Genomic DNA, 26,165 nt, shown 5'->3' on the forward strand with positions numbered 1-26,165 from the left:
GTCAACCTGGACTATATAGCAATTAAACAAAAACAAAACATCCCCCCACACACCAAAAAAAATCACATAAACAAGGAACTCATCCGTTTTCAGTATGGGAAATGCATAAAGTTGACAGTGATATATAGTTCCTTAGTTTTCCTCTTCACCCCCCCACCTCACGCCTTAATTATTTTTTGGCATTTTACCAGCATTTGTCCCAGATGGGCATTCCTCTGTTGCTGTCTTGGTGGAATTTGACTTCATGCCTCTTTCCAAGGAAGGCATGTTGAACAAAGCTTAATCTACCACCGGATCACTAATTGGCTTGGTGAGGACTGGCATTCCCAGCTGGAATTTCTCCTTAAGCATTTTCCTAATCATCTGACTAGTGTTTTTTTACAACAGTCCAAGTGTCATGTAACATTCTGTTCACTTCCAAAGGGCAGACATTACAGAGCTTATGATTTCATTTGGTATGGTCTGGGCCCAAGATGGAGTGTGGCTCGAAATCCAGACCTGGGCTCTTCTACTTAGCTGACCATCTCCCTCCTGCCTTGAAATTATCAATCAGAACTGTGGTCCAGCAATGTATGTATCACCAGTGCTAAGTGGCAACCTGGCCAAGCAAGGAACATGCTTTTCTTTTAGAAAACAGGTAAAGGAGAAGCAATGAAAGAATGCTGCTTTGATTAGAACAAATGCACCATAGTTAATAACACATTCTGCAATGCAATCACGTTCATTTCAGTGGCTGATTATTGCAATTTCTTAAGCACAAACACACCTGGGATGAATACTAAGAGGTCACTTTTAACTAAAAGTTTCAAATCTGAAGAAGTTTCTTTACATATACATCATTAGATACTTAATTTGGAAGACAAAGGCAAAGGAGTTGTAGTTTTTTGCTTGAGTGAATCCTGGCAGAAGCCATTCTTTATTTTTAATTAACTCAATAGTGTGACTATGGGCTTTCCAAGATAGGTCAATTCTATGGATGTGAAAAAAAAGATTTAGCAACAAAGACGATCCTTACTGCCTGGTTCATAACAGTAAAAAAATTAAAAACAACTGTAAAGCAATCATTAAACTGAAGTAGAAGAATATTTACTACTATAGAAAGATATCATTGATACAGTATGTCTGATCAAAATTTTAAACACAAATCGCACATATAATACTATATCGTTTCAGTCGTCTACATTTTAAAACACCAAAAGCCTACATTTCAAAATGTTAACAAAGTCTTTTGTGGAGTTAAACATTTATTCTTATGGATCACTGGAAGACGGATACCATCATTTTGGAATTGGTAAGATACACTCTTGTAGAATTTCTGGTCATTCTAGGAACTTTTTTTTTGTCTGTGTGGTACTGGGTTTTGAACTCAGAACCTTATGCTTGCTAGGCTGGTGGTCTACCACTTAAGCTATGTCCCTAGCAGTTTTTGCTTTGGTTATTTTTCAGGTAGGGTCTCATATTTTTTGCCTGATTGGCCTGGACAACGATCCTCTTACTTATGCCTCCTGTATAGCTGGATCACAGGCTTGCACCACCATACTAGGCTTTTGTTGTTGTTGTTGTTGTTGAGATGAGGTCTTGCTAATTTTTGCTAGGGGCTGTCCTTGAACCACCATCCTCCTGATCTCCACTTCCAAGTACCTGAGATATCTAATGTGAGCCACTGCACCTGGCTGGTGTTTTTCCTTTTTTTTTTTTTTTAATGAAGAGTTAAAATTTCAGGGCTGGGGGTATAGCTTAGTAGTAAGCATCTGCCCAGAATTCAGGAGGCCCTGGGTTTGCTTCCCAGAATCCCACAGAAAACAAAAAGAAACAAAATTTCAGAGAATCCCATCTAAAAGAATTTTTTTTCCCAAATTAGACCACATAAAAATGAACTTTATATATTATTTGGCAGTACTGGGATTTGAACTAAGGGCCTCATGCTTGTTAGGTAGGCGCTCTACCACTTGAGCCACTCTGCCAGCCCCAAGAATGAACATTTTTAGCAGAGTAGTTTCTCTAGCAGATAATGATAATTTGGGCTTTGCTGATGTGGATGGGAAATATATTTGTCTAAATCCTGAAATATCCCCACATACCATAAATACACATAGAAATACTGCAAACATTTTCAATATTCTTAGTAATTTATGGAAGTCCTAACATAGTGGAAATGTCCCTTCAGGTCACCTGGTAAAATGCATTATGTCTTGCATTTGTAATATATATCACCTCAGAATCTATATATGAATCAATGTTTAGAAAATTCAATTATACATGCTCAATGACAGATCATACTCTCAGACGATTCATCTTCATTACTGATTGATTTTCAGTGATCATAGTGACTTCCAACAATTTAGGTTCAGTCCTTTACTTGCAGCAAACAAATGGTTCTATATATCAGACGCACTCTGAATGGAAGGAATTCTGTGTCAGTTATTTGGTAAACAGTTGCCTCTTACAGATTTTAAAAGGTCATGACTTATTTCTCTTAAGTAAGGTTTCTTAAATCAAGGCTTCTTTAGCAAGTAACAGTGGAGCTAACTGCCTGATTGGAGAGTGCGGGATCCAGCACAGTGCATCTTCTGATGAGGGAAGTGCATCCTAAGATCTTTGCGACGTTGCTCTTGGGGGTACACTGCTTTAGTGGGCACTGGGAACTTTCCTTAGAGTATAAATGTTCTCCTTACTGTACTTCAACAAGGCAAAATTCCCTCTCCTGCTCTCTCTCTCTCTCTTATCTGCAGCACTGGGATTTGAACTCAGGGTCTCATGCTTATTATAGGCAGGTGCTCTACCACTTGAGCCACTCCTCCAGTTCTATTTTGTGTTGGATATTTCTGAGATAGAGTCTTGGAAACTATTTGCCAAGGGCTGGCTTTGAACCCTGATCCTCCTGATCTCTGCCTCCTGAGTAGCTAGGATAACAGGTGTAAGCCACCGGTGCCCAGTTCCTTGCTCTCTTGCTTTCTCTCCTTCTCTTTCTTGCCCTCCTTCAGGTGAAGAGAGAACAGATCCCAGTTTTGTACCTCAGGACACGAAAGCCACATTGCAAAGAACCTGAGTGGGACCCTCTCCTTGGCCAGGTGACAGGGCCAAGGTCAGAATCCCCTCCTTTGCCACCAGCCCAGCCTTGGCAAAGGCATGCTGGTCCAGGGGACTTGTGAATTCAGGCATCTTTGGTTTCCTAGGTTAGCAACTAAAGACTCCCATTAAAAAGGAAAACAGATGTCAACTATGACCTCCATTGCTTCAACCGTTCCTATCCTTTTAAAGATAAAATACAGTTTCTAATTATCGTTCATTACTTCAGTTACTCAAAGTAAGACATGAGTTAGTTACGTTCGATAAAAATAACTCAAACAGTACTGGATTATCGACAGAAAAGTGCTTAATACCTTTTTTACCTCTTCCACCAATCTTACTGCTTCTCCTGGAGATAACCTGGGGAGACTGAGGTAGGTGCTGGTAGATATTTATTCTAGAAAGTCACATATATGTCAACACACATACAGTCTTATTAATTAGTTAATTATATAGAATCATAAAATAGTTATTACACTATATGTGCAAGTAGTTTTGGCTTATTTCTCTACTAACGGAAAATGTATGTATTTCCATATTGGTATGTAAAGAACTAACTTATTCTTCTAAACTGCTGCACACAATATTCACAGTATGGGTGCATCATAATTTCCTTGACCGTAGCCCTGTGAGTGGACTTTTTTTTTTTGTAGTACTGGTGTTGGAACTTAGGGCCTCATGCTTGGTAAGTTAGCAGGTCTACTACCACTGACGTACTCTGCCAGCCCGCAAATGGATGTTTTAAACTGAACTAGTTTTTAAGTTTTATAAACACCACCACACAGAATAGATTTGCACATATATTCATGAGAACATGTGTTTTTATTTATTTATTTATTTTTGGTGAGACTGGGGTTTGAATTCAGGGTTTCAGGCTTGCAAAGCAGGCACTCTACAGCTTGAGCCACATCTCCAGTCCATTTTGCTCTGGCTATTTTGGAGATGGGACCTCTCGAACTATTTGCCCAGGCTGGCCTCTAACCATGACCCTCTCCATATCAGCCTCTAGAAGCTAGAATTATAGGCATGAACCACCAGCACCTAGCTGTACATGTCTTATGTCTTGAGAATAAGCTTCTAGAAGTGGAGTAGTTGGGTCATGGGTTATTTGAACCTAGAATTTTTATAGTATACTTTGTACTTCAGCATTTTATACCCAAACTGGATATTAGTCTCAAATTTTGCTATTATCAGAGAGGCAAATGTAATATCTTCTTGTTCTCCTTATATTTCTTATAACTGATAATGAGTTTTTGGTCATTTACATTTCTTCTATGATTTACCTATTCATATTCTTTACCTCTTTGTATTGTATTAGATTTCTGATTTATATGACTTCTTTATATAGTATAGATATTAATCCCCTTTTGGCTACATAGGACTACAAACATTTTTCCTAGTCTTTTAACATTGTTTATGATGGTATCTTCCTTTCAATCATTCTTTTTCTTCATTTTATTATTGTGTGTGTGTCTGTGGTACCGGGGCTTGAACCCAGGGACTCATGCATGCTTTATCACTGAGCTTCACCTTCAGCCCAATCATTTTATTTATTTGCTTATTTTTTTTTTTTGCAATACTGGGGTTTGAATTCAGAGGCTTGTCCTTGCAAGGCAGGTGCTTGAGCTATACCTCCAGCCCCTCAGCAAAGATCAATATTTGAAAGGCCTTCAGGATACAAATCAGTTGAACTTGCAGATACTATGAAGACCCTAGAACAAATTTGCAAGCATGGATTTTCCTGTACAGTGGCAGTAGCTAAGATTTAAAAAAATAAAAGAGAAGTTCATACTGTAATTCAATGACCTGTCCAGTGATGAATTGGATACTTCTTCTTCTTTGAAGTTTGGCAAGGATGTATTTTAGTAAAACAGGATGGAGCAGAGAGAAATAGGAAAGAGAAGGAGAAACATCTCCTGTTTCACACTCCAGAGATGGGCGTGAAGAACTCTCAAAATGGTGGCTTTTGTTTTGTGATGTTTATCTGAGGATACTTTCTTCTACAAACATTACCTTGCCATTTCTAGGCTCCTCAACCAAAATAATGGTCATTTCTTCTGATTGTAGGTCAAAATTGAAGTCTTGAACAGGTCATTGGGTCAAGGAGGATCCAGCAATCATGAACAAGATTGGATACTCCTTGAGCTCCAGCAAAATGGCAGCTCTCCCTTGGAAAGCATTACTTTTCAACCCTTTAAAATGATTATAACTCAATACATGCTTGATACAAAAGGCTTAGGGTGCCTCCACACTTTCTGTACTGAAAGCAGCCAATCCTTGAGGCTTGGTGTACCCTGTCCATGTAATTCAGACCACTAGATCTAGAACAAAGATCTAGAACTGTCATCTACAGCTGGAGTCTTTTTTCTCTAGTTCTTAATTGGTGTTGGAGTATAGGGTTCACAGTCTCCTTTGAAAATTGGAAAGCCGGGAGTGCTCTCCCTGGAAAATGAAGATGCACACGCATGTAAAATGTTAAACAAGAGCCAGGGCACTCAAGTTCATATTTCAGGAAACCTGAAAAGCTAGCATGGTGAACTAATGCAGTTAACACTAGGTCCTAGCAGGCTTATTTCTCACCCAAGCTCACTTCACTCATTGTTAGGCCTGCTCCAGGGACTCCAGCTGATTTCTCAGTCACTTTCATGAGACAGTTCATCTATACCAGCCAGAACTCACCCTCCCTCACACTTCTGGGGGAATGTCAAAGACATTCGTGAGGTTCTTCTCAGACACAGGCTCCCTCTGGCAATCTTCAGTGCTCCTCTCTGAAAATACTGTCAGATTTGAGAAGCCAAACCAGGCTTTTGTGAAGCTGGGCTGGCTATTTTTATCCACTTCCCCTCTCACCCCATCTCCTGAAATGCATTGTTGTTGCTTCTCTGATTAGTGTTCTAGTCATGCAGAGAGACCCAAGGCTCCTGGATAAAGACCAATCAGGGCTTTGAGAGACAGACTGAACTCCTTAACATGGAATCGGTTATACTTTACAGTGAGCATGAGCAGAATAAAATCTGCCTAGGGAAATAGTTTCGTGACAGGCAAATGCTGGAACTTGGGGAGAGATGCAAAATTAATCTTTGGGTGGGAAAAAAATCACCATTCTCGGCAATGTCTCTTTTCTTGACTCATAATTAAGTACTGAAGGTGGTGATTCTAATTAGAGAAAAAGCAGATAGGGCTGCCATGGATGGTGCAGAAGGGTGTCCAGCATGGGCACTGTACAGACACATAGCTGTGGTGGTGAATGGAACTAAAATTTAGCTCCAAGCCCATTGTACCTGCTGAGTCTGCCCAGAAGGGACATACCTTCTTCTAACTCATCTGTTTAAAGAGAAGCTTTTTCCTAACTCTAACCAGGGATCAGTGTTTAGCAGCTGGTCCTGAAGATATCTGTGACCCTCTTGTCTTACCTATTTGGACTGAATGATTTAAACTGGCTTTGTAATCCAATCTGGTTTAATAACCCATTCTGTGAGCCAATAATTCCAAATCATCTGGAGGGCTTCTGAAACTCTGGGGAAGACAAGATGGCTGGGGAAGCTAGACCCTCCAAATCTTCTGAGTCAGTGGGTTTGGGTGGAGGTTTGAAAGTGCGCATTTGTAACAAATCCCCCTCTAAGCCCAGGGACCTCCCTCTGAGAACCAGTGCTGTAAGTTGTACCTGAGGGCTTCTTTTCTTTGGACCTTGTTCATGTTTACTAACAAGAGCCTCAATGAGCCTGTAGAAACCAGAGAAAAATAAGAAACTCCAAATACCCACAACTTAAGGGTTATCCTGGTGTGCACTTGGCCATGGTAACAGACACCCATCTACCTTAAAGATCCACAGTTCCCAGCATGACCTTGAATAGGTGGCCCTGTTCATCAGGTAATGAAGGAGCCACTGTGTTCTTGGGTTGCAGCTCCGCTGAGCTGAGGCCTGCAGTCTTTACATGAACTGGATGTGTGGTTCTCAGACCCCTGGTTGAGTAAAAGGCTGCTTGTTTTGGATGGGGCTATGACTGTGGGTTTAGAGGGTAGAGGCCCACTGGAGGGGTGGGGAGTACAGGGCTCCAGTGATCTACAGCCACTAGAACCTGCACTCTCTTCTCCCCACCTCACTCGGATACAGAAAGGTCTTTTTGATCATAGACTCCTTGACTTGTTAAGTGCCCTCCCCCTCCCATCCTAGTAAATAGGTAGATGCTTTTCTTAAAGTTCTCTGGACTGGAAAGCTTGAATTTCCTTTGATCTATTATTCTAGTTTTGGGCTCCTGTAATAGTCTGAGAATTCAGATTGAACCCAGGGCTTTGGGCATATTAGGTAAGTCCCTCTCTCTCTCTTAATTAAGTGCCCTTAAGTCTTTTCCTTTTCCCGGGCCTGGCTGAGATAGAAAAAAAAAAAAAAAATGGCCCCCATCCTCCACACAGGCCATTCACTTGCTGGATACCCACTCATATTTTTTTTTGTTTTATTCCTATATCCTGTCTCTAATCAAGCCCTCTTTTCTGATCAGCAGGCTCACAGTGTTTTGTCCTCTTGATCAGAGAGCTCAGCTACTTTTGTCATGTTTCCTTTTCTGGAAAGTCCTCAATGGCATTTTGAGCTAGAGAGAAATTTATCCAAGTTTCTTGGTCTTTAAAGTGGCATATTTTTGGCCCTTCAGATGTCTGTCCTCTTGCCAAACTTCTAATCAGTTCAAGCCTATTTTTCTTTGAATATCCCTTGGATATTCCCTTGAAGTTAATAACAAGGAAACCGTGAGCTCTGAGAAGTACAAGTCAGGAGAGGCTAGAAGTTCTTCACCTTTTTGGGGGTCCCTACTCCCTTTGAGAATCTGAGAAAAGCTCCCCAGGAAAAAAATACCTACAAAGATTTGTTTCTCAATCAGAGGAAGTAATCACAGGAGACTTTCCATCCACCTGCCTCACCAAACACAAGTCACCAGGCAGGTCTCTGGGAGACCTTATGGCCACTTGCTATATGACAGATAGCATTCTAGGGATGTGATAAGAGCGTATAAATGATGATCTGAGTTTGGAGAAACACAGGAAGATGTATTTACTCTTCAGAAGGTGCAGATCTGAGAAAATTGAAAACAAAACAAAACAAGCCCATAGCTCATAGAACTATGCCTTCTAAATGGGACTCAGGAGCAGCTAACAACATTAATAACCATCACTGTCTTCACCAGTTTTTTCCATTGTATTCTTTTACAGTGCCTTCTGCTTAGCAAAGAGAGGGATGGGTAGAACAATGATGGAAAAGACCGAAGTACAATCTAGGTTACACTCAGAACAAATTTAATGTGACTTAGGAAAAGGTCAAGAAGGAGGGAATTTCATTAAACAAGTGACCTGAAAATCAGATCTAACCTAAGTCACCCGTTGGGCGTGTTCCTTTTTATTTATAGCCAAGGACACAAGTCATCTGGATTCTGGGAATGCAGAGGACTCATGTGGACAAAACCATAGTGCTGGGGACCTGGGGAGAATAGCCCATCCATCATGGGTGAAACAAACCTTGTTTTTACTTGGTAAAGTGCAGAACTTGGTTAACTCTTCTCATGTCATGAAAAAAAAAAAAAAAGCCAAAACGACAATTTCAATTAGGATTAGTGAGGCACCCATGTTTCCATTCACCCTTGAATTCTTTCAGAACCTAGATGTATTTGGTGAATGATTGTTTCAAGTGTTCTCTGCATCAAAGGGCTGCTTTTGCTTGACATGAGGCTTCAGACAACTTTGATCTTGAACTGGAGTTTGAGATAAATTAGGATGGGTTTGAAATCCATCCAGCAGAGAATGGTGGGGTCCTGCATATCAACTATGCAGGTATCAAACATACTGAGGTCCGACTTAGTCAATAGCTCTGTGGTTATTTTAGACCAAGCTTCTATAATTACATCCTTATTATGCTCGGTGGACAGTGCTATTTCCAATAGAGGAAGAAATAGCCTGCCTTTGTTGTTGCCCTTGTAGGTAGTGGTTGAAGCCAGATGGGCTGAAAGCCCAAGCCAAACATGTTAGGAAATTGTTCTGTAAGTTATTTCAGGGAAATTGACTTACCATACCACTCATCAACCCATGCAAAAGCCTGTCTATGTCCAATCAGCAGAATGTCTCGGACCACCTAAAAAGTAAAAGAAGGAGGTTGGAATAACACCATGTTTGGTCAACACTGTTCAGAAAATACTCTGTATCCAGTTCTGAGAATCTTGGTGATGCTGGATTTCTCAATCCCTCCGTTCACATGTGATGACAACTTTGAGCTGAAATACAGAGGTACTGCGCTTGCTCAGCCCCAGCCCTTCCCATAGCATGCATACATTTGCCATAAAAAAACTGCTTTGAGTGCTGGCAGAGTGGCTCAAGTGGTAGAGTGCCTGCCTAGCAATCGGGAGGACCTGAGTTCAAACCTCAGTACCACCAAAAAATAAAATAAAATAAATAGCTTCATTTTATTTGAGTTGGGTGGGGTTGTGTACTAATGATAACTACTTCACGGTCACACAATAATTCAAATGAATCTCTAGGCTATTCAACTGGAGGTTTTTCTTTTTAATTATCTTTAACTAGGACAGTGTCTACTTTTCGTTTGTGGGGTGTATGTCTCTCACTGGTGCCATAATTATGACCAGGAGGTCAAAAATGTTGGCAATCAAAAACTCCTTTCTTTGAGGTGTGGTTCAAGTGCTAGAGCCCCTGCCTCACAAATGCAAAGCCCTGGGTTCAAACTCCAGTACTGCCAAAAAAAAAAAAAAAAAAAAAAAAAAAGTTTAGCACCAAGAACCCTCTTTTTGGGTAGCAAGTTACTTGTAAGCAAAGAACACTTAACATTCTCTCCTCTCTGATGAAATATCATAAATATTATTCCATTTTTAAAAAGTAAATCAAGGTGTGGTACACAAAATAAGTAAATACCCTTCTAAGGCTCGATGCTCATGTAATAGAAGGAAAAAAACAGTTTAGTCAATTATTATCGAAAGAGAGAAAAATAAGAGACTCAAACTAGAATAGAACCTAATAGGAATGAGAAGCTTAACCAGAGACAGAAGGAATGAAATTGTTTCCTATGGGCATACAAAATGGCAATAAAAGGCTTAGAAAAATGCTATGACTGTTTGCATGTGTGTGTGTGTTTAATTCTGCTCACGTGCTTTTATTTCATGGTATTCCTTTCCCTCTGCATAAATATGCCTTTTTTATGTTTCTTGGATACTTATGGTCTCCCTCCAACATTCCTTTCTTCCTGGCAAACAAATCCAGTGATTGTCAAAAACCTCTCAAGGAAGGTTCAAGCATGTTTTGATAAATGAAGGATTTTAATTCGGTGGGTTTGCAGAAACAAGGGAAGCATTTATAATGAAGTGTTTATTCCTCCAGGCCTCTGGATAGCTAGGGAGGCTTTTCTGCTTGGAAGTAGGAAACATGGAATGAATATACGAAATACCGTGCAGCCACGCACACTTGAGTGCTGAGTGTGTCAAATTCATGGAAATCAAAAGGCATCAGTAAATGTACCCTATTTCACTAAGCACAACACAGCTGCTGGCTGGAAACAAGATTCACTAATGTGCTAATGGCTCACTTTCCAACATTCCCCCCTTCACTGTGAATAGATTCTTAAAAAACAAAGGTGTTCAGAGAAAGGCATCCTTGGCACACCAAACCCATGCAAATGTACCCCCACAGGCTCATTAGCAGCATCCGTGCCAGAGCAGGTGTGTTTGGGGGCGTCAGTAACACTTCTTTTCACTTGGAAATGGGCAGAGAAACCTGGCACTGGAGCACCCTTCTTACAGGTATCTTAAAGAAATGGATTCTCCAAACTACACAATGAGCCCGAGGCAATCTAAACATGCTTTGTGTGAGGAAGTCAAATTCGCTATGTAATGACCCTTAAGAGGAGGTGACACTGAGTTAGAGAGAGAAAGACAGATTGTTGTAGGAAGTCAAGAAAGACACAGACACACAGCCTTAGACACAGAGCTGAGGCAGCAAAATATTTACTCTGGTAGCTGTGGTCATCTTCCTGCTTAATAACTAGGACTCTGGAGGAAAATCAGAGTTCTCAGAACCCAATCCCTTATGTACCTCGCTCCATTCCCGATCCTGGATGGTAGGATGGGGTCTGGAGCCTGGTGGTTAATCGAACACTCCCCTTTGCAAGAAGATTTGCTCCAGAGTCTGCTATGCCTACAAGCCTAGGCTGCAAGGAATTGAAAGATTGGTATTCCATTCCTTAGACCTAAATTCAAGAATTAAACTTTCCAGCTGGGTGCAGTGGCACAAACTGGTAATCCCAGCTACTTGAGAGTTTGAGGCAGGAGAATTTCAAGTTCAAGGCCAGCTTGGGCAATATAGCAAGATCCCCATCTCAACAACAAAAACCAAAAATATCCTTCTATTGTCAACTGGTACCCAGTGGGTAGCCAAATCCAGCTAAGTCATGAAAAGCTCAATGCATTGAGGAAAAATGTCAGTGTCCCCAAAAGAATTGTAGAAAGTGACTATCAGGTTTTTTTTTTTTTCTAGGGTGCAACTAGGGTTTGAACTCAGGGCTCCATGCTTGCAAAGTAGGCACTCTACCACTTAAGCCATACTTCCAGTCCATTTTGCTGTGGTTATTTTGTTTGTTTGTTTTTAGGGGCACTTGGGTTTGAACTCAGGGCCTCATGCTTGCCAGGCAGGTGTTCTTACTGCTTGAACTACTCCACCAGCCCTTTTTTGTGTGCTTTAGTTATTTTGGAGATGGGGGTCTTGCAAACTATTTGCCTGGGCTGGTCTCGAACCTCGATTCTCCCTATCTCAACCTCCCAAGTAGCTAGGATTACAGGCGTGAGCCACCAGCACCCGTTTTTAAGTGTTTTTTACTTTTGTTGGTACTGGGATTTGAACTCAGGGCCTTGCACTTGTTAAGCAAGTGCTCTGCCACTTGAGCCACATTTACAGCTGTTCTTTATCCGTTTTTAAAAGGAAAAACAGATAGCCAACCTTCTGGAATGAGGAGACAAGTTGGGGAGTATTTAATTTTATGAATATGAGAGCAACATTCAACACTGCATTTCCCATTATTTTAGAGTCATGTGGGAAAGAATCATGTTAGAAACCCCGAGGGAACTGAAGTTGTCAAAAAGCAGGTCCCTGCCTCAAAATGAGTGCGCCTTTGAAATCTACATTTTGTGGCTGTTAGTAATCCTGTAACAATTATGAAGTGAGCAGAAGTGCTGAGGTGTGCTGTCCAACGGGACGACAAGGAGTTCTTGTTCTGTCTCTTGAGGCATCGTCTACTTTTGCTGCCTACGTCTGCAAGATCTTCTGAGCGAGAATTAGCCCCAGGAGCTGTGCACACAGATAAGCTGCCTGGCCTCTTCCCAAGAGCCTCTGCCTGCAAGTACATTAGCCAGATGCCAAGGTGAGAGGTACATTCTGAAAGCCCTGCTTCCCAGATATACTCACCCGATAGAGATGGAGGTCATGGAATGAGAGGTGGGGTGCAAAACATCTGTATCTTGTAGCAGGAGAAAATGAAGCCCACAGAGAAAATGCATCTTCACCCCCAAAAGTGTTTTCTAGATAGTTACCTGTTACTGGCTCCCACTGTTTGGACATCATGTACTCTAACTTGCCAATAAAGGCAGTGACCTTGTCCGAGGCTCAGGAACCGCTTTTGATCACTTACCTTGTGCACAAATTGTTCCACTCTGGTCTGAAGCCCCCACACCTCAAACTTCACGGTCACCAGCTTGTAGGAGCACATGATGGGTTGATGACTATCTCTCCAGCCTTCCCTCAACTGTCCCCGACCTGTCTTCTCAGACTTGAAGTGTTTAGGATCCTAGGAAAAATATGTCAGAGAACTTGATGTATTAAAAATTTAACCATCTGTATGAGATTCCAGAATAGGCAAATCCAGAGATAGAAAGGAGATTATTGTTGGCCAGGGGCTGGGGACAGGAAAAGATGTGGGGTGACCACGAAAGGGTCAGCATTGATGAAAATGTGTTGGAAATAGTGTCAGTGATTCTCTGGTAGAGCACTTGCCCTGGGTTTGATCCCCAATATTGAAAAAAAAAGGTGAATTCTATACATTTCAGCTTTAGAAAGGGAGGATTATAACATAATTAATTGGCAAAAGGTAGCTTACCTGTGATTATGCCAAAATAGGATTTAGCTGGAGGCATGGCTCAAGTGTTAGAGCACCTGCCTTGCAAGCACAAAGCCCTGAGTTCAAACCCCAGTCCCACTAAGAAAAACCATGATGATTTAAAACTAGAGTTATTACATTGCATTGTATTCTTTCCTTGATCTTAGGGGTCAATAAGCTTTATGAAAAACAAAACAAAAACAAAAAACAAGAGTCCAATCTAAAAGTGGTTCCACACTTTTGGATAATTGCTCAGCATATACCTACAAACATGCCTGCTTTTTAATTTTTTTTGGTGGCATTGGGGTTTGAACTCAGGGCTTCATGCTTGCAAGGCAGCCCTCAGGCTACAGCAGGCCTCACACAAATAAACACTGGTTTCTTCTGTCAGATCTGGCTGACCTGAGGTTCCTTCTGGCCATGTGGAGGCCTCAGGCTGCCCGTGACTTTCCTCCCAGATCCACTCCTCACAGGACCTCTGTGCTGTGAGCACTCCCACCACTGCAGTTGCCCCCAGGGCCAGTTCTCACCCTAGGCCAACACCAATCCTTCATGAAAGGTGAGGCAGAGGCCTTGTTCTCTCTGCCTCTTTTCAGTCCCTCTGTCTGACTGTCACCCCAAATGATAGCCTGACCCTGTCACTCTCCTCCTTAGAGTCCATCCACAGATAAAATTAAGACACCTGGCATGAATCCAAGATCCTTTGTGTTACTGTTTGTCTGTCCAGCATCTTCTCTGGATCACCATCCTAATGCCACGCTGTACCCTCAGCCTTAGGAAATTCCTGGTAGCCCCATTCTCCAAAGCCCGGGAATTCCTGGGTCTCCTGGGTTAGTCCCTTCTCCTTTTTCCCAGCCAGCCCCCACTCTGCCAGTCTCCCCTTTACTTTCTTTCAGACTGAACTGAAGCATCCCCTCTCCCAGGACTCTGGCTGCTGTAGTTGAATGAGGGCTCCTCCTTTGTCCTGAACCTGGCAGGTGGGGGGATTCTGTAATCATATGTCTGCTTATTACCTCCACTAGACTGTGGCCCCTTGAGCACAATGGGTCCCATTGCCACCATCCTGGCACATCACAGATGTTCAATAAATGCCTGAACCCTGTTTGAACTTGTCATGCACACATGACTGAGGTATCAGAATCTTAGCCAAAACACTTAAGTGAAAGACTAGTTAAAATACTATACACACAAGAATAAGTATTGACAGACATGGAAAAATTACAGCTCTACATTGCTGATGGGAATGTAAAATGGTGTAACCACTTTGGAAAACTTTTCAGTACATCCTCAAAAGGTTAAACATAGACTTTCCAACATTTAACCCATTCTTAGATATCTACCTGAGAGAACTGAAAACTATGTACTTATAAAAAACTTGTCCACAAACGTTTGCAGACATTTAATGTCCATCAGCTGATGTCTTTCAAATGGTGAGTGGATACACAGAGTGTGGCACATCCATGAGTGGAAAGTCATTCAGTCACAAAAAGAAATAAAATACTGATCATGTGGCAGTGAAGATGAATTTGAAGAAACCTGACATCAATTAAATGAAGGCATTCACTAAAGCTCATACCGTGTCATTCCATTCATGGGAAATGTCCAGAATGGGTAAGTCTATGGAGAAAGAAAGTAGTTTGGTGGTTGCCCAAGGAGGGAGAAGGAATTGGTATGGAAATGACTGCAAATGTTTCCTTTTGGGGTGATTAAAGTGTGCTACCTCAGTAGCATTTTGGGGGTATACTGGCTCTGTTCCTATGTAAAGTTATAAAGGTCATTATCCCAAGCACATGGTTGCTGAGTGTGCTCAGCAGGCCTTGTATGGGCCAGGAGCTATTTCATGCTCTATTTATGATGGTAATAAATAAGGAAGTGGGAGAAACTTCTGGAGGTGCTGGATATGCGTGCAGGTAACATCATGGTGATTGCTTCATGGGTCATGCACCCATATCTCCAAACTTATCAAGCTGCAGACACTGATTATGTATACCCTATGCATGCAAAGACATTACAAAGCATGTTGAATTCATGAAAAAAATAATAAACACCAATAAATCAAGAGATGTATCACTAGATGGATGTTGGTGGAAACTCTATCAAGATGGCCGCCACCGGTTCCTCCCCTCACTGCATTAGCCTGCTGTCCCTCTCAAGAGGTGGAATCTATTCCTTCTCCCCTTCAACCTAGACTGGGCTATGACTTGTTTTGACCAATAAGATGTGGCAGAAGAGACACTGGGCCAGTTTAAACAGGAACTGTTTCACTCCAGTGTGAAAAGACTAGCCTGGTTACCCCAGACCACCATGCTATGAGGAAGCCCAAGAAGCCACGTGGTGAGGCACGTGGGGGAGCCTCGGTCAGGTCTAAGGTGCCCCAGCATCCCAGCTGAGCCACGTGAGGGCAAAAGCCACCTCACGCAGTTCACTCTCAGTGAGCTCCAGGAGGAGCAGGGGACCCGCCCCATGAAGTTTAGTCAAGCTTGTGAGCAGTCACGCACTGCTGTTCTTTTAAGCCCTAAATTCTGGGGTGGGTTGTTCCTCAGCCAGAGCTGACAGAACAGAAGCGTGAAGTGGACCACCAAAGATGAGGAGAACGAACCATGACTTTGTGCTTTCACAAACAAACTAAGAATTCCTGAACTTTGAGGCCACATGTCTGAAAGTTATACACAAGGTAATTTATACCTGCCGAGTAGTCCCTGTGAGTTAACTATAGCAGCTAGAATTGAACAGGGAAAACTGGTTTCTTTCACAATTTACCTTTCTTACAATGGAGGCCAATGCTACATATTATTAACTGCATGTGGACAGCCACACTAAGTCTTCCACTCTGTGGTCACTACGGATGGGCAAACCCTCTCGACCCTGAGTGGAGGTCGTCCTATTTGGGTTAGTACCTGTGTAAACAGATTATGGTTACAGAGCCAGCAAGGAGTGGAAAGCAAGAGGCCAAAGCTCCCAGCAACCCAGAGTTGCAGGAGACAAAGAACCCAGTGAGCAGAACAAGGAGGGCTGGCACCAGAGGGAGGAAATGAAATAAAACCAAGGCCATGGCCAGAGCTGCCTTCATAGGCCTCAGGTCCTGCACCGCGGGGCTGAACAAGGGCCTGTAGATGGGGGCACCTGAACCAGCTGCCCCTGCTCCTGCCTTCCTTGGTTTACTGCTATTGCTTGTTTCTTCAGCTCACAACCCTCTGAATTTGCAAGCTATTTATTCCATAATCATCTGGTATATTCTAGGACCACACTACACAAGAAGAAAACAGGACTGCATCATTAAAAGTGGAACCCAGGTAGAGGGCGTATCCAAAGCAATCTCAAACTACGGGCCTCACAGCAAAATTCAGTTCAGAATAAGACTAAAAAGTCCTGCTCACACAGCAGAACCTCTAGGGATGCTTAAATGAATGTGTGGGTCTTGATTGCACTACAAAATTATAAAATTATATTACCCTACTGCAAAATAAAGTTGTGGGAAAAGGCTAGATGGGAATGACAAGTACACTGTGTTTTCAAGATTTCAGAATAAAAATTTTTTTAAGCTGAAAGTGGTAATTTGGTTTCATGTCCTCAATTTTATAGATAAGGACATGGAAGCCTGAGAGGAAGGAAATACTTCACCTCCAAATCATAGGTACTTGGTGACAGGCAGCCTCTCCAAATTCTAGCCTAATGTTCTTTCCAGGACATTCACATATTAAATAGCAAAAGAGTGTCTTTGTTATAGCTAGATGCCAAAGAACCAATTAACAATTGGGCTTTTTATGGCAACAGTGTGTTGATTTTTTGCAAGATTGGTGTCATATCTACAGCTGTTGGTTTCATCTAGTAAGTCAAACTTGGCCTGTAATTAGAGATTCACTTTTAAAGTGAAGGGAAGAAGGAGAAAGGGGTATACCAGGGAATGCCTTTCATCACAAGTTCAGATCAGAAATGATCATTCCAGTGTTTGAATGGAAATGAGCTAAAAAAAAAAGATGGTGTCACCAAACCACCAGGTCTATCTGAAAAAGTCTGGTCACTGCCCACTTCTCTGTTCTCATCCCGTTCCCAGCACCTCAAAATACTGGTTCTTCTTAGAGTCATTCCTTCTACTCCCATCTTCTCACTAGGGTTTCTAAACATACGTATCTACATGGTTCCAGTTTTGGTGGTGGGACTGAGGTTTGAACTCAGGGTTTCATGTTTGCAAAGCAGGCACTCTACTACTGCTGGAGCCACACCTTCAGTCCATTACACTATGGTTATTTTTGAAGAAGGGGGTCTCATGAACTATTTGCCCTGCTGGCTTTGAACCTCAATCCTCCTGATCTCAGCCTCCCATGTAGCTAGGATTACAGGCACAAACCACAGCACCAGCCCCATATCGTTCTTCATAAAAGAACAGGATTTTCTTACATTTTAGCCTTTCATTTTCAGGTTTCCTTATTTAATTTAATTAATTAATATATTTATTTATTTATTTTTGTAGTGCTGAGGATCAAACCCAGGCCCTCATGCATACTCGGTAAGCACTCCACCTACTGAGCTACACCCTTACCCCAGCAGATTTCCTTATTTTACTTATTTATTTATTTATTTGGTGGCATTGGGGTTTGAACTTAGGGCCTCATGCTTCCTAAGCAGGTGCTGTTACTGCTTGAGCCACTCCATCAGACCTTTTTTGTATTGGGTATTTTCAGGATAGGGTCTCATGAACTGTTTATCTATGCCGGCTTTGAACTGTGATCCTCCTGATCTCTGCCTCCCAAGTAGCTAGGATTATAGGTGTGAGGCACCAGAGCCTGGCTAGCTTTCCTTTTTTTTTTTTTAATGAGGTTTAAGGGCTGGTGGAGAGGCCCAAGTGGTAGAGCACCTGTCCAGCAAGTGTGAAGCCCTGAGTTCAAGTCCCAACCAGTAATGCCAAAAAAATAAATAAATGAAAAGCTAAAATGAGGTTTATAAGCCTTAACCTTTACTTCCAATGTTGCAGATTTCCATGGGCCTTTCTACACATTGGTTTCAGCCTAATATAAAAGTCACAAAGCCTGACTACAGTGTGGCCAAAAGATTATACATCTCAAGACTCCTGAAGCCCAACCCAGTACAACCAAATCTGCAAGGATGTTGTCTGCAGTGAGCTGAATGCTGATCCCTGAAAGACAGTTGCAAAGTCCTCACCTGAGATATTATTGGGAACGAAGGATTTTGCAGCTGTAATTAAGCTAAGGATCTGAAGATGGATTCATCCTGGATTAAATGGATAGGCCCTAAGTCCAATGACAAGTGTCCTTGTAAGAGACAGAGGAGGAAATACAAAGAGAAGGTCACTTGAGGACAGAGGCAGAGACGGGAGTTCTGCAGCCATGAACCCAGGAACTCTGGGAGCCACCAGAAACTGGAAGAGGAAAGGAAGATTGGCCCCTAGTCTCACCTTGATTTTGCACTTCTGGGCTCCAGAACTGCCAGGAACTGAACAGGAAGCAGAGGTAGAGCAATGTCAAACCCCAGAGCTCAGCTCTACCTGGGCATGGGCAGGGATCTGGACACCCAGCTCTTCCAAAGCTCCCAAGGTGCAACGCTGCTATTAGGCACCACTGTTAGCTCTAGATGAGGCACCTGAAGCTCAGACATGGTCAGCAACTTGTCCTCAATCCCTCCCTCCCCCTAGCCCCATGCTCCCAGCCCGCTATGGTCTGAATGTTTGTGTCCCCCTGCATGTGATGTTAATGGAGGTGGGCCTTTGGGAGGGATTAGAGCCCTTGTAAAGGAAACTCTGCAGAGCCCCAAACCCTTCCATCACATGACAACACAGCAAGAAGTCGACATCTGTGAACCAGACACCAAATCAGCCAGAGCCCTGAGCTTGAATTTCTCAGCCTCCAGAACTATGAGAAATAAACATTTGTTGTTGATAAACAACAGTTTATGGGATGAAGACGAAACCCCTATCCCATGAGGATGGACACTTGTCCGAAACACTGTCCGTCTGTCAGGTCAGATTCAGTGTCCACCAAGGAATGGTGTTAACAACTCCCTTGTGGGGTCATTGGGAGGCTTAGATTAGAAGAAGTAGACAAAGTCCCCAGCCCAGCATGGCCCCCAGATGGTGTGTGACGATGGGAAATATCCCAGTGACACACACGTGAAACAAAGCAAAGCTGTAACATAGCTCACTCATCTTATTAAGCTCCACAGAACGATGCCAGGATTATCACCTGTTATTGCTAATATTGGAGTCGAATGTACAGAAAAAACATGGCTAGCTTAAACACAAACGTGACCACCCACATCATGCAGGTTTCCTTGTGAGAGTGAAAGGCTCGGGGGCCATTTGCATTTTCTGGAAGCTGTCACCTGTCAGTGTCCGTAAGTATAATGGCTGAAGGAATTCGAAGAGAAGGGTTCTTGTTAGTGGGACCCATGGTTGGGTCCTGCACCAAGACCATGTGATAGTCTGCAGTGCTCCAAAATCATTTATATCCCTCTTTCTCTTAGGTTTCTGAGACCGGAGCACCCTGTTCCAGGTTGACAAAAGCAGAGAGCAAGGAAGATTGCCCTTACTGTGTGCTGTTCACTGAAGGGACCTCCCCCAGGAGCCTCAGAAACCACCCAAGTATGAATCTTCCATGGCATGGTGAACTCCTTGGGTAGCCTCTTCTCAACGCAGAATGGGTTAGCCTCTAAGTGAGACAAGCAGCTGGGCATGGTGGCATCCATCTGTAATCCTGGCACTGGGGAGGCTGAGGCAGGAGGAATGAAAGTTTGAGGTCGGCCTGGGCTACATAGTAAGAAACTGTCTCAAAACACAATAATAAGAACAACAACAAACAAAACCCCAACAGTCAGAGAGGCCTTTGAGCATCTGTTTCTTTCTTTTTTTTTTTTTTTCCTTTTTGGCAGTACTAGGGTTTGAACTCAGGGCCTTGTGCTTGCCTAGCAAGCACACTACAGGGTTTGAACATTTTAAAGGTGACTTATAAGCTTTCTTTTGAAGGTCTGAGAGGCATACTCAGACATGTGCTAGCCTGTCCTTTCAGTAACCTTCCAAGCTGGGGTCGGGGGAGTTCTTCTCCCTAGTGAGAAACTGGAGGTATTTGCTTCCTAGCACTGCTGTAATAGTGTCACAGGCTGGGGAGCTCAGATAACAGAGATTTATTGTCTCAATTCTGGAGGTTACAAATCCAAGTTTAAAGTGTCATAAGCGGACATTGCATTTTTCCCAGCTTCTGGTGGTTTGCTAGCAATCTCTGGTGATCGTTAGCTTATAGAAATGTCCCTCTGGGATGATCACATGGCATTTTTATTGTGTGTCCTCCCTCTGTACAGGTCTGTCTGTGTCTAAGTTTTTTCCTTTCTGTACTGACACCTGCCATATGGGATGACAGCCTACCCTAATGACCTCACTTTAACCTGATTACTTCTGTCAAGATCCTATCCCAACCCTATTGTCCCAGTTCACACTCAGGTCCTGGGGGAAGCACTTCAACCCATTTTTGGGGCCTGACACAATTAAACAATTAACATGGGGCAGAGATGCTCATAAAGCAAATCTTCCAGATATCTGGTAACTTTCACTCATTCAGTCCTGGAGTGTCCTGAACGCCACTGGGAGACAGAGAAGCCTCTGAAAACAAGGCTCTTACCTAGAGAGACCAACCCTGCTTCTCTCTAGCCCAGCAGCCTGCTGGCTGGGACCATGGGGAGCTGGGAGTTCTCCATTATTCACAGTGAGGCCTCTGGCTCTGCTACTCCCTGGGCTTGGCAAATGGCTGGTCGGATCCTTGCTGTTGAAATCCTTCTGTATGGAGGGGGCTGAGCTGGTAGAGCCAGAACTGTTTCCCCAGGGCCAGGTGGACTCAGCTGGCCATCTCTTCTCTTTGGGACATCTTTTTTAGAGGGCTTTCTCTCCACGGGGGCAGCCCTACTGGCAGGTTTTACCTCTTCCGCTAGGACACAACAGTCAAAGGTGATACCGAGGGCTGTTCATTAGTGCAGAACATGTGAGACTGTGTCTGGTGTGGGTTCCGATCCATCTCACACTTAGAGGTGCGTAGAGAAGCCCACGGGGACCTTGGTCCAGCTGGAGCAGAGTCTGCATCTTAGAGGCAATATTCAACTGACTTTCCTGAGCTGGGAAGTCTCTGTGATTAATTATACTTGCAATTTGAACCACAAAGGACAATAACCAACAGGGGCCTGCTCTGTTAATTGAAATTAGAAGTTTTGGATAAATGTTAAATGAAAGAAGGCTAAGCAGGAACTCCAGGCAGCAATAGCTATGTTACGTAACTATAATGATCAATAATAAGACAATACTAACCATCTGCTTCACATGGTAACATCTTTGTCCTGCATTCTGGGACTTTTTCTGGAGATTTCAAAGGTAATACAGATCTTATTCTCATTCCCCTCCAACAAATGACCATTCCACCAGATAAAGTTTAGCCCTGAATTTAGCAGAAGGTATCTTTGAACTTGAATCCTAGGAGGGATACACATAAACGCAAAGAGCTTTCAAAGAAGCTGCTCCCCAAAGACCACATAGTAAGCGTCTCACTCATAAGAGCTGTTCAGAATAAGGAGCTCTGGGGGACAGGAAGTAGTTCACTACTTGTGTAGGACTGGGGTAGAAGTGAGGATAAGGGCACGCAGGCAGGGGATAGCAAAAGTGTATGGGATTTCTTTTTAAGGTGATGCAAATGTTTTAAATGTGAACACAAGTGATGGTTATACGTATCCGTTGATATGTACACTCAAATGGGTGACTTGTATGGTTTGTGATCTACAGCTCAATAAAGCTCTTAAAAAACAAAACTAAACATAAAAGCTTTCAGAGTGTACTTGAGAACTAACCTAGACTTTACTTAAAAGGTCAACTGTAACACATCAGCTTAAAGAAAAAAAGCCTAAATGCAAATATGGCCAGAAGAGCCCATTCTTGCTTCGTTAGCAGTTAATACCTAAAGTGCTATTTTTAAAGCCTTTGCTCTCAGCACCAAAATGTACCCCAAACACAGTGATGGGTGCTGTTCCTCTGCAAAGTGACCTCTAAGGTACATCTGACATGTAGAAAAACAGAGAAAAAGGTGATCATGGTAGGCAGAGTGTTTCATGTGTGTTTTGCTGTCTTCTCAGTAAAAATTTAGGACCAGAAACACTCGAAACTTACTATTCTATGAAGAGGGAGTATGAAAATGGGGAATTTGGGCTCATATTGCAAAAGAAATTAAGAATCTGCAAGTTCTAGCCACTGTTGATGTTTTCTAGGGGCTGGGAAAACTACAGCAAAAGGGAACCCCAAGAGAGGTGGTCAAAGAAAGTCAAAGATGGAAGGAGGGAAAAGAACCATATGAATTAATGTTTAAGGGCTTGCTGCAGACAGAGCCTGTGCCCAGTTCCTTAGACATGTTCTTTGATTTAGTCCATGTGGTGTAAGGACAGAGTTTCTGAAGTCCTTGGCATTTTCTGAGGTTGCAGTGTCTTTGCACTTCAAAAGGATCCTCTTCCATCATACCTGAGTTTATTCTAATGAGGTGACTAGTGGTGGCGCCCCTGCATAGCATCAGGATGGAGCTGGTCATCAGAACAACCAAGTGATTAAAGGGTAAGAACTTTCAGTTCCACCCACTGACCTCTGGGGAGAACATACTGGCTTCCCAGGAGGTCAGGTGTGTTAGTTTTTCATTATGTGACAAAATACCTGAGATAAACAACTTACAAGGAGGAAAGGTTTATTTTGGGTCATGGCTTCAGAGGTTTCAGCCCATGGTCACTTGGCCCTGTTGCTTTGAGCCTTTGGCTGCACTGTACATCATGGTGGGTGCACATGACAGAAGAGGCCTGTTCACTTCATGGTGGTCAGGTTCCAATAGGCCCTTCGTGCCCCAGTGACCTAACTTCTTCTCACTAGGCCCCACCTCTTAGAGGTTTCGTTATCTTCCATTAGTGCCAAGCTGTGGGCTAAGCCTTTAACACCTGGGTCTTTGTGTGGCATTCCAGATCAAAACTGTGGAAGTGGAGCACCCACAGAGGGCTTGGCAGTTGCATAAGCTCCCTCTACCTGCAGGACCTCGTCCTAGGAACCTCTTCTGTTTGGTTATTCCAGCTTAGTATCCTTTATCATAAACCAGTAAATGTAAGTAAAGCGTTTTCCTGAGTTCTATAATCCTTACTAGCAAATTATTGAACCTGAAGGAGTTGTGGGAAGCCCTGATTTATACTTGGTCAGTCAGAGTGTGGGCAGTTTTGTGGGGGAGGTCTGAGCTCTTTCATTTCTGGGATCTGATGATAATCCCAGGTAGAAGGTGTCAGAATTGAGGAACTTGAGAATTGGCTGGTGTCAGAGGAATACCCCAGAAAGTCCTTATAACGAACCTATCATGTGGTATGCTATTGTTCTCATCATGAATAATGCCCAGGGGATTCTCTCCCATATTACTCCTGACTCACTTTCCCTTGGCTCCATCTCAGCTCTAGTCATGGACTCTTTCTACAAGTCCCCTCTTTTGGAAATTTCCAGATGGGCAGCAGGCACCAATTTCTATGTTCCCCTGCAAACTTCCAGAGACAATTATCAATCTTATTTAGTCTTCTAGGATGGTGGTGCCAAGGGAGAGCCTTCATGTTCCTGGTTCAGAGAACAGTCAGATGTTGTGCAGATGGTCCCCAATTTCTACAGTCGACTGTCTTAGAAGACTCCTGTTGCATGGCTTTAGGGTTAGGCAAGGGACATATGGGCAGTGACTGTGAGAGCTCCGCTCCTCCATCTCCATATATAGCCAGTATACGGAGAGCCAGATGGCCAGAACAGTGGTGAGAGGCCCATCTCCTCACCTGGCCCCGGCGATCAGCAGCTGTCTGAAGAATGTAGGGCCAGCATTCCTGTTTAGTCCCAACTGTGGGCCTGTGTCCCTTCAAGTGTAACAAGAGGTATCTCCTTCATATCCTGTCACATAACACTAACAGATACCAAGGTCACCTCCAATCAAAGTCAACAAGGTTATTCAAGAGCACACTGGAAAGGACCCCACCTTAGAATATGTGACAGTGAGAGGCAGGAACCCTATTCTTCTATGGCCACTGAGCCAAGCCCCTCCCATTAAGGAAGCCTGATAGGACCCAGCTGGGCTTGCAGCCTTTGAACTGGACTGCCCTTTGAATTGTCCCTAACCCACTCTGATTTTAGCAGTATTCATTGGTCACAGGCTATCAAGAGGCATCAGTAGCTTCAATCCATACTAACAATATACAATTTGGCTCATAGACAGTGTGAATTTATTAAATCGAAAGCTGATAGTAGACTCACAAATACTTTTTACAAGTTGCAACAGGGATATGCACTGGATTAACTGTCCTTAACTGTAGCCCTCATGTACGGTGTATTTTAGGAAAGTTGGACCTCTGACTTGTTGATCTGGCATAGAGATGTTCAAAAAGCCAACAAATCTGTAATTTGAAGACAATAAAGAATTTCCATTCTTACAACTGGATAGATTGTAAACTTATTTCAGCTTTAGAACTCATCTTGCTATTCCGAATGTGACACTACTTGGAATCCCAGTACAGAAGGCAGGTATAAATGATAAATATGGATCCTTGGGCTGTTTCAGCCTTCATTGTTTGACATGGTATTTCACATTCCTGGGAGCACCTCTGTGGGGTTTTAGGTTTGGAGAAAGCACAACTGAAGAGGAACTGAAAGACTTTGGAATGAGACACCCCTGGATTTGAATTCTGTCACCATCAACTGTTGTGTGAACCAAGTTAAGTTATTTAGCTCCAAAACTAGTGTGGGGATGACAAAATGAGAAAAGGAATATTTCCCAACCTGGGGTCTGTGAATTTATTCTTTGGGGGTTATGACTATTTTTTCCTTTCTATAATGGGTTTCTGTATTATTTAGTTGTCCGATAGCTGGTTTTTGTGTTTTTCCACATGCAAGCATGTTTTGGCTAGTCCACTTATTTTCTGGAGGTAATTTTCCCCAAAGGATGGGGAGTGGCCTTCCATTAGATCAGGTAACCAAGGGGTAGGAAAGGCCAATCTTTCCCCAAGACCCTGAAGTTGTAAGGCCAGTGAGGCTTGAGATTAGAGAGATACATGTAGGGGAATGATCTCTTAAAGTGATTTTCAAAGATAACAGCTGTTCATACCTCCAGCTTTACCTGAAGGATTGAGCTTGATGTGGGGGGAAACACCATGTTTGGGGTTGCACTTGTTGGAGTTTGAATCCAGCTTTCCTGGAACTTCCAGCAAGTTACTTAGACTGAGTCTCAGTTTCCTTACTTATAAAATGGAGACAATATCTATTTTTTTAAGATTGTTAGGATTAAATGAAACAACAAATAAAACAACTTCACATTAGCATTTCGTTTTCTGAAAAGTTAGCTCCTGGCCCTCTAATGCTAGGTTTAGCAAGCCTGTGAGAAATCTGTTGCAAATTCTAAGGCCTAAGTTAATGAGCTGGAAATTGTGTGCCTTTCTCTGAGCCCTTTAACAGTGAAAGATGAAGACAAGCACCTTAATAACATCTATTCTTCCCTGGGTATTTTTGGAGCTGAAGCTGAACAATTGCACTTGGAGTCTGAATAAACAGAAGAAGTACAGGAGACAATCACTGGGTCAGGTCGTATTACTCAAGGGGAAAAACACCACTTCCAACATCACAGTCTTAGCTGCTGACGGAAGACATAAGCTCACACGAGAGCAAGTCTGAAGCTACCCAGCTCTGAGGCAGCCTGGGAGAAAAACTGCACATGTATGTGATGCATATGAGTATGTATACGATGTATACGAATAAGCATATGTACATGATAGTTAGCACTAGCAAGGAGGATGCTGGTCCTGACCCCACGATGGTATCAGATTCCCAAAAGCAGGGAATGAAATTAAATGACACTGATTTTCCTCCTCTAGTAGAGGAATAGGCAGCCTTTAGGCTTATACTGTTATGTCCCCCTCTCAAATTAAGTCTCAATAAAAT

General features: G+C 42.9%; 1 protein-coding gene across 1 annotated transcript in view; it reads right to left on the minus strand.

Annotated features, from left to right (window-relative positions):
- Window positions 1-26,165, minus strand: part of Pitpnc1 (phosphatidylinositol transfer protein cytoplasmic 1) — a 245,535-nt gene that overhangs the window by 9,631 nt on the left and 209,739 nt on the right. The window contains exons 7-8 of the mRNA XM_074045478.1: window positions 12,737-12,892; window positions 9,121-9,184 (exon numbers count right to left, since the gene is read on the minus strand). Of these exons, the coding sequence (XP_073901579.1) occupies window positions 9,121-9,184; window positions 12,737-12,892 (220 nt within the window). The remainder of the gene's footprint in view (window positions 1-9,120; window positions 9,185-12,736; window positions 12,893-26,165) is intronic.

Source organism: Castor canadensis, chromosome 11 (genome assembly GCF_047511655.1).
Source record: "Castor canadensis chromosome 11, mCasCan1.hap1v2, whole genome shotgun sequence".
NCBI classification, from domain to species: domain Eukaryota; kingdom Metazoa; phylum Chordata; class Mammalia; order Rodentia; family Castoridae; genus Castor; species Castor canadensis.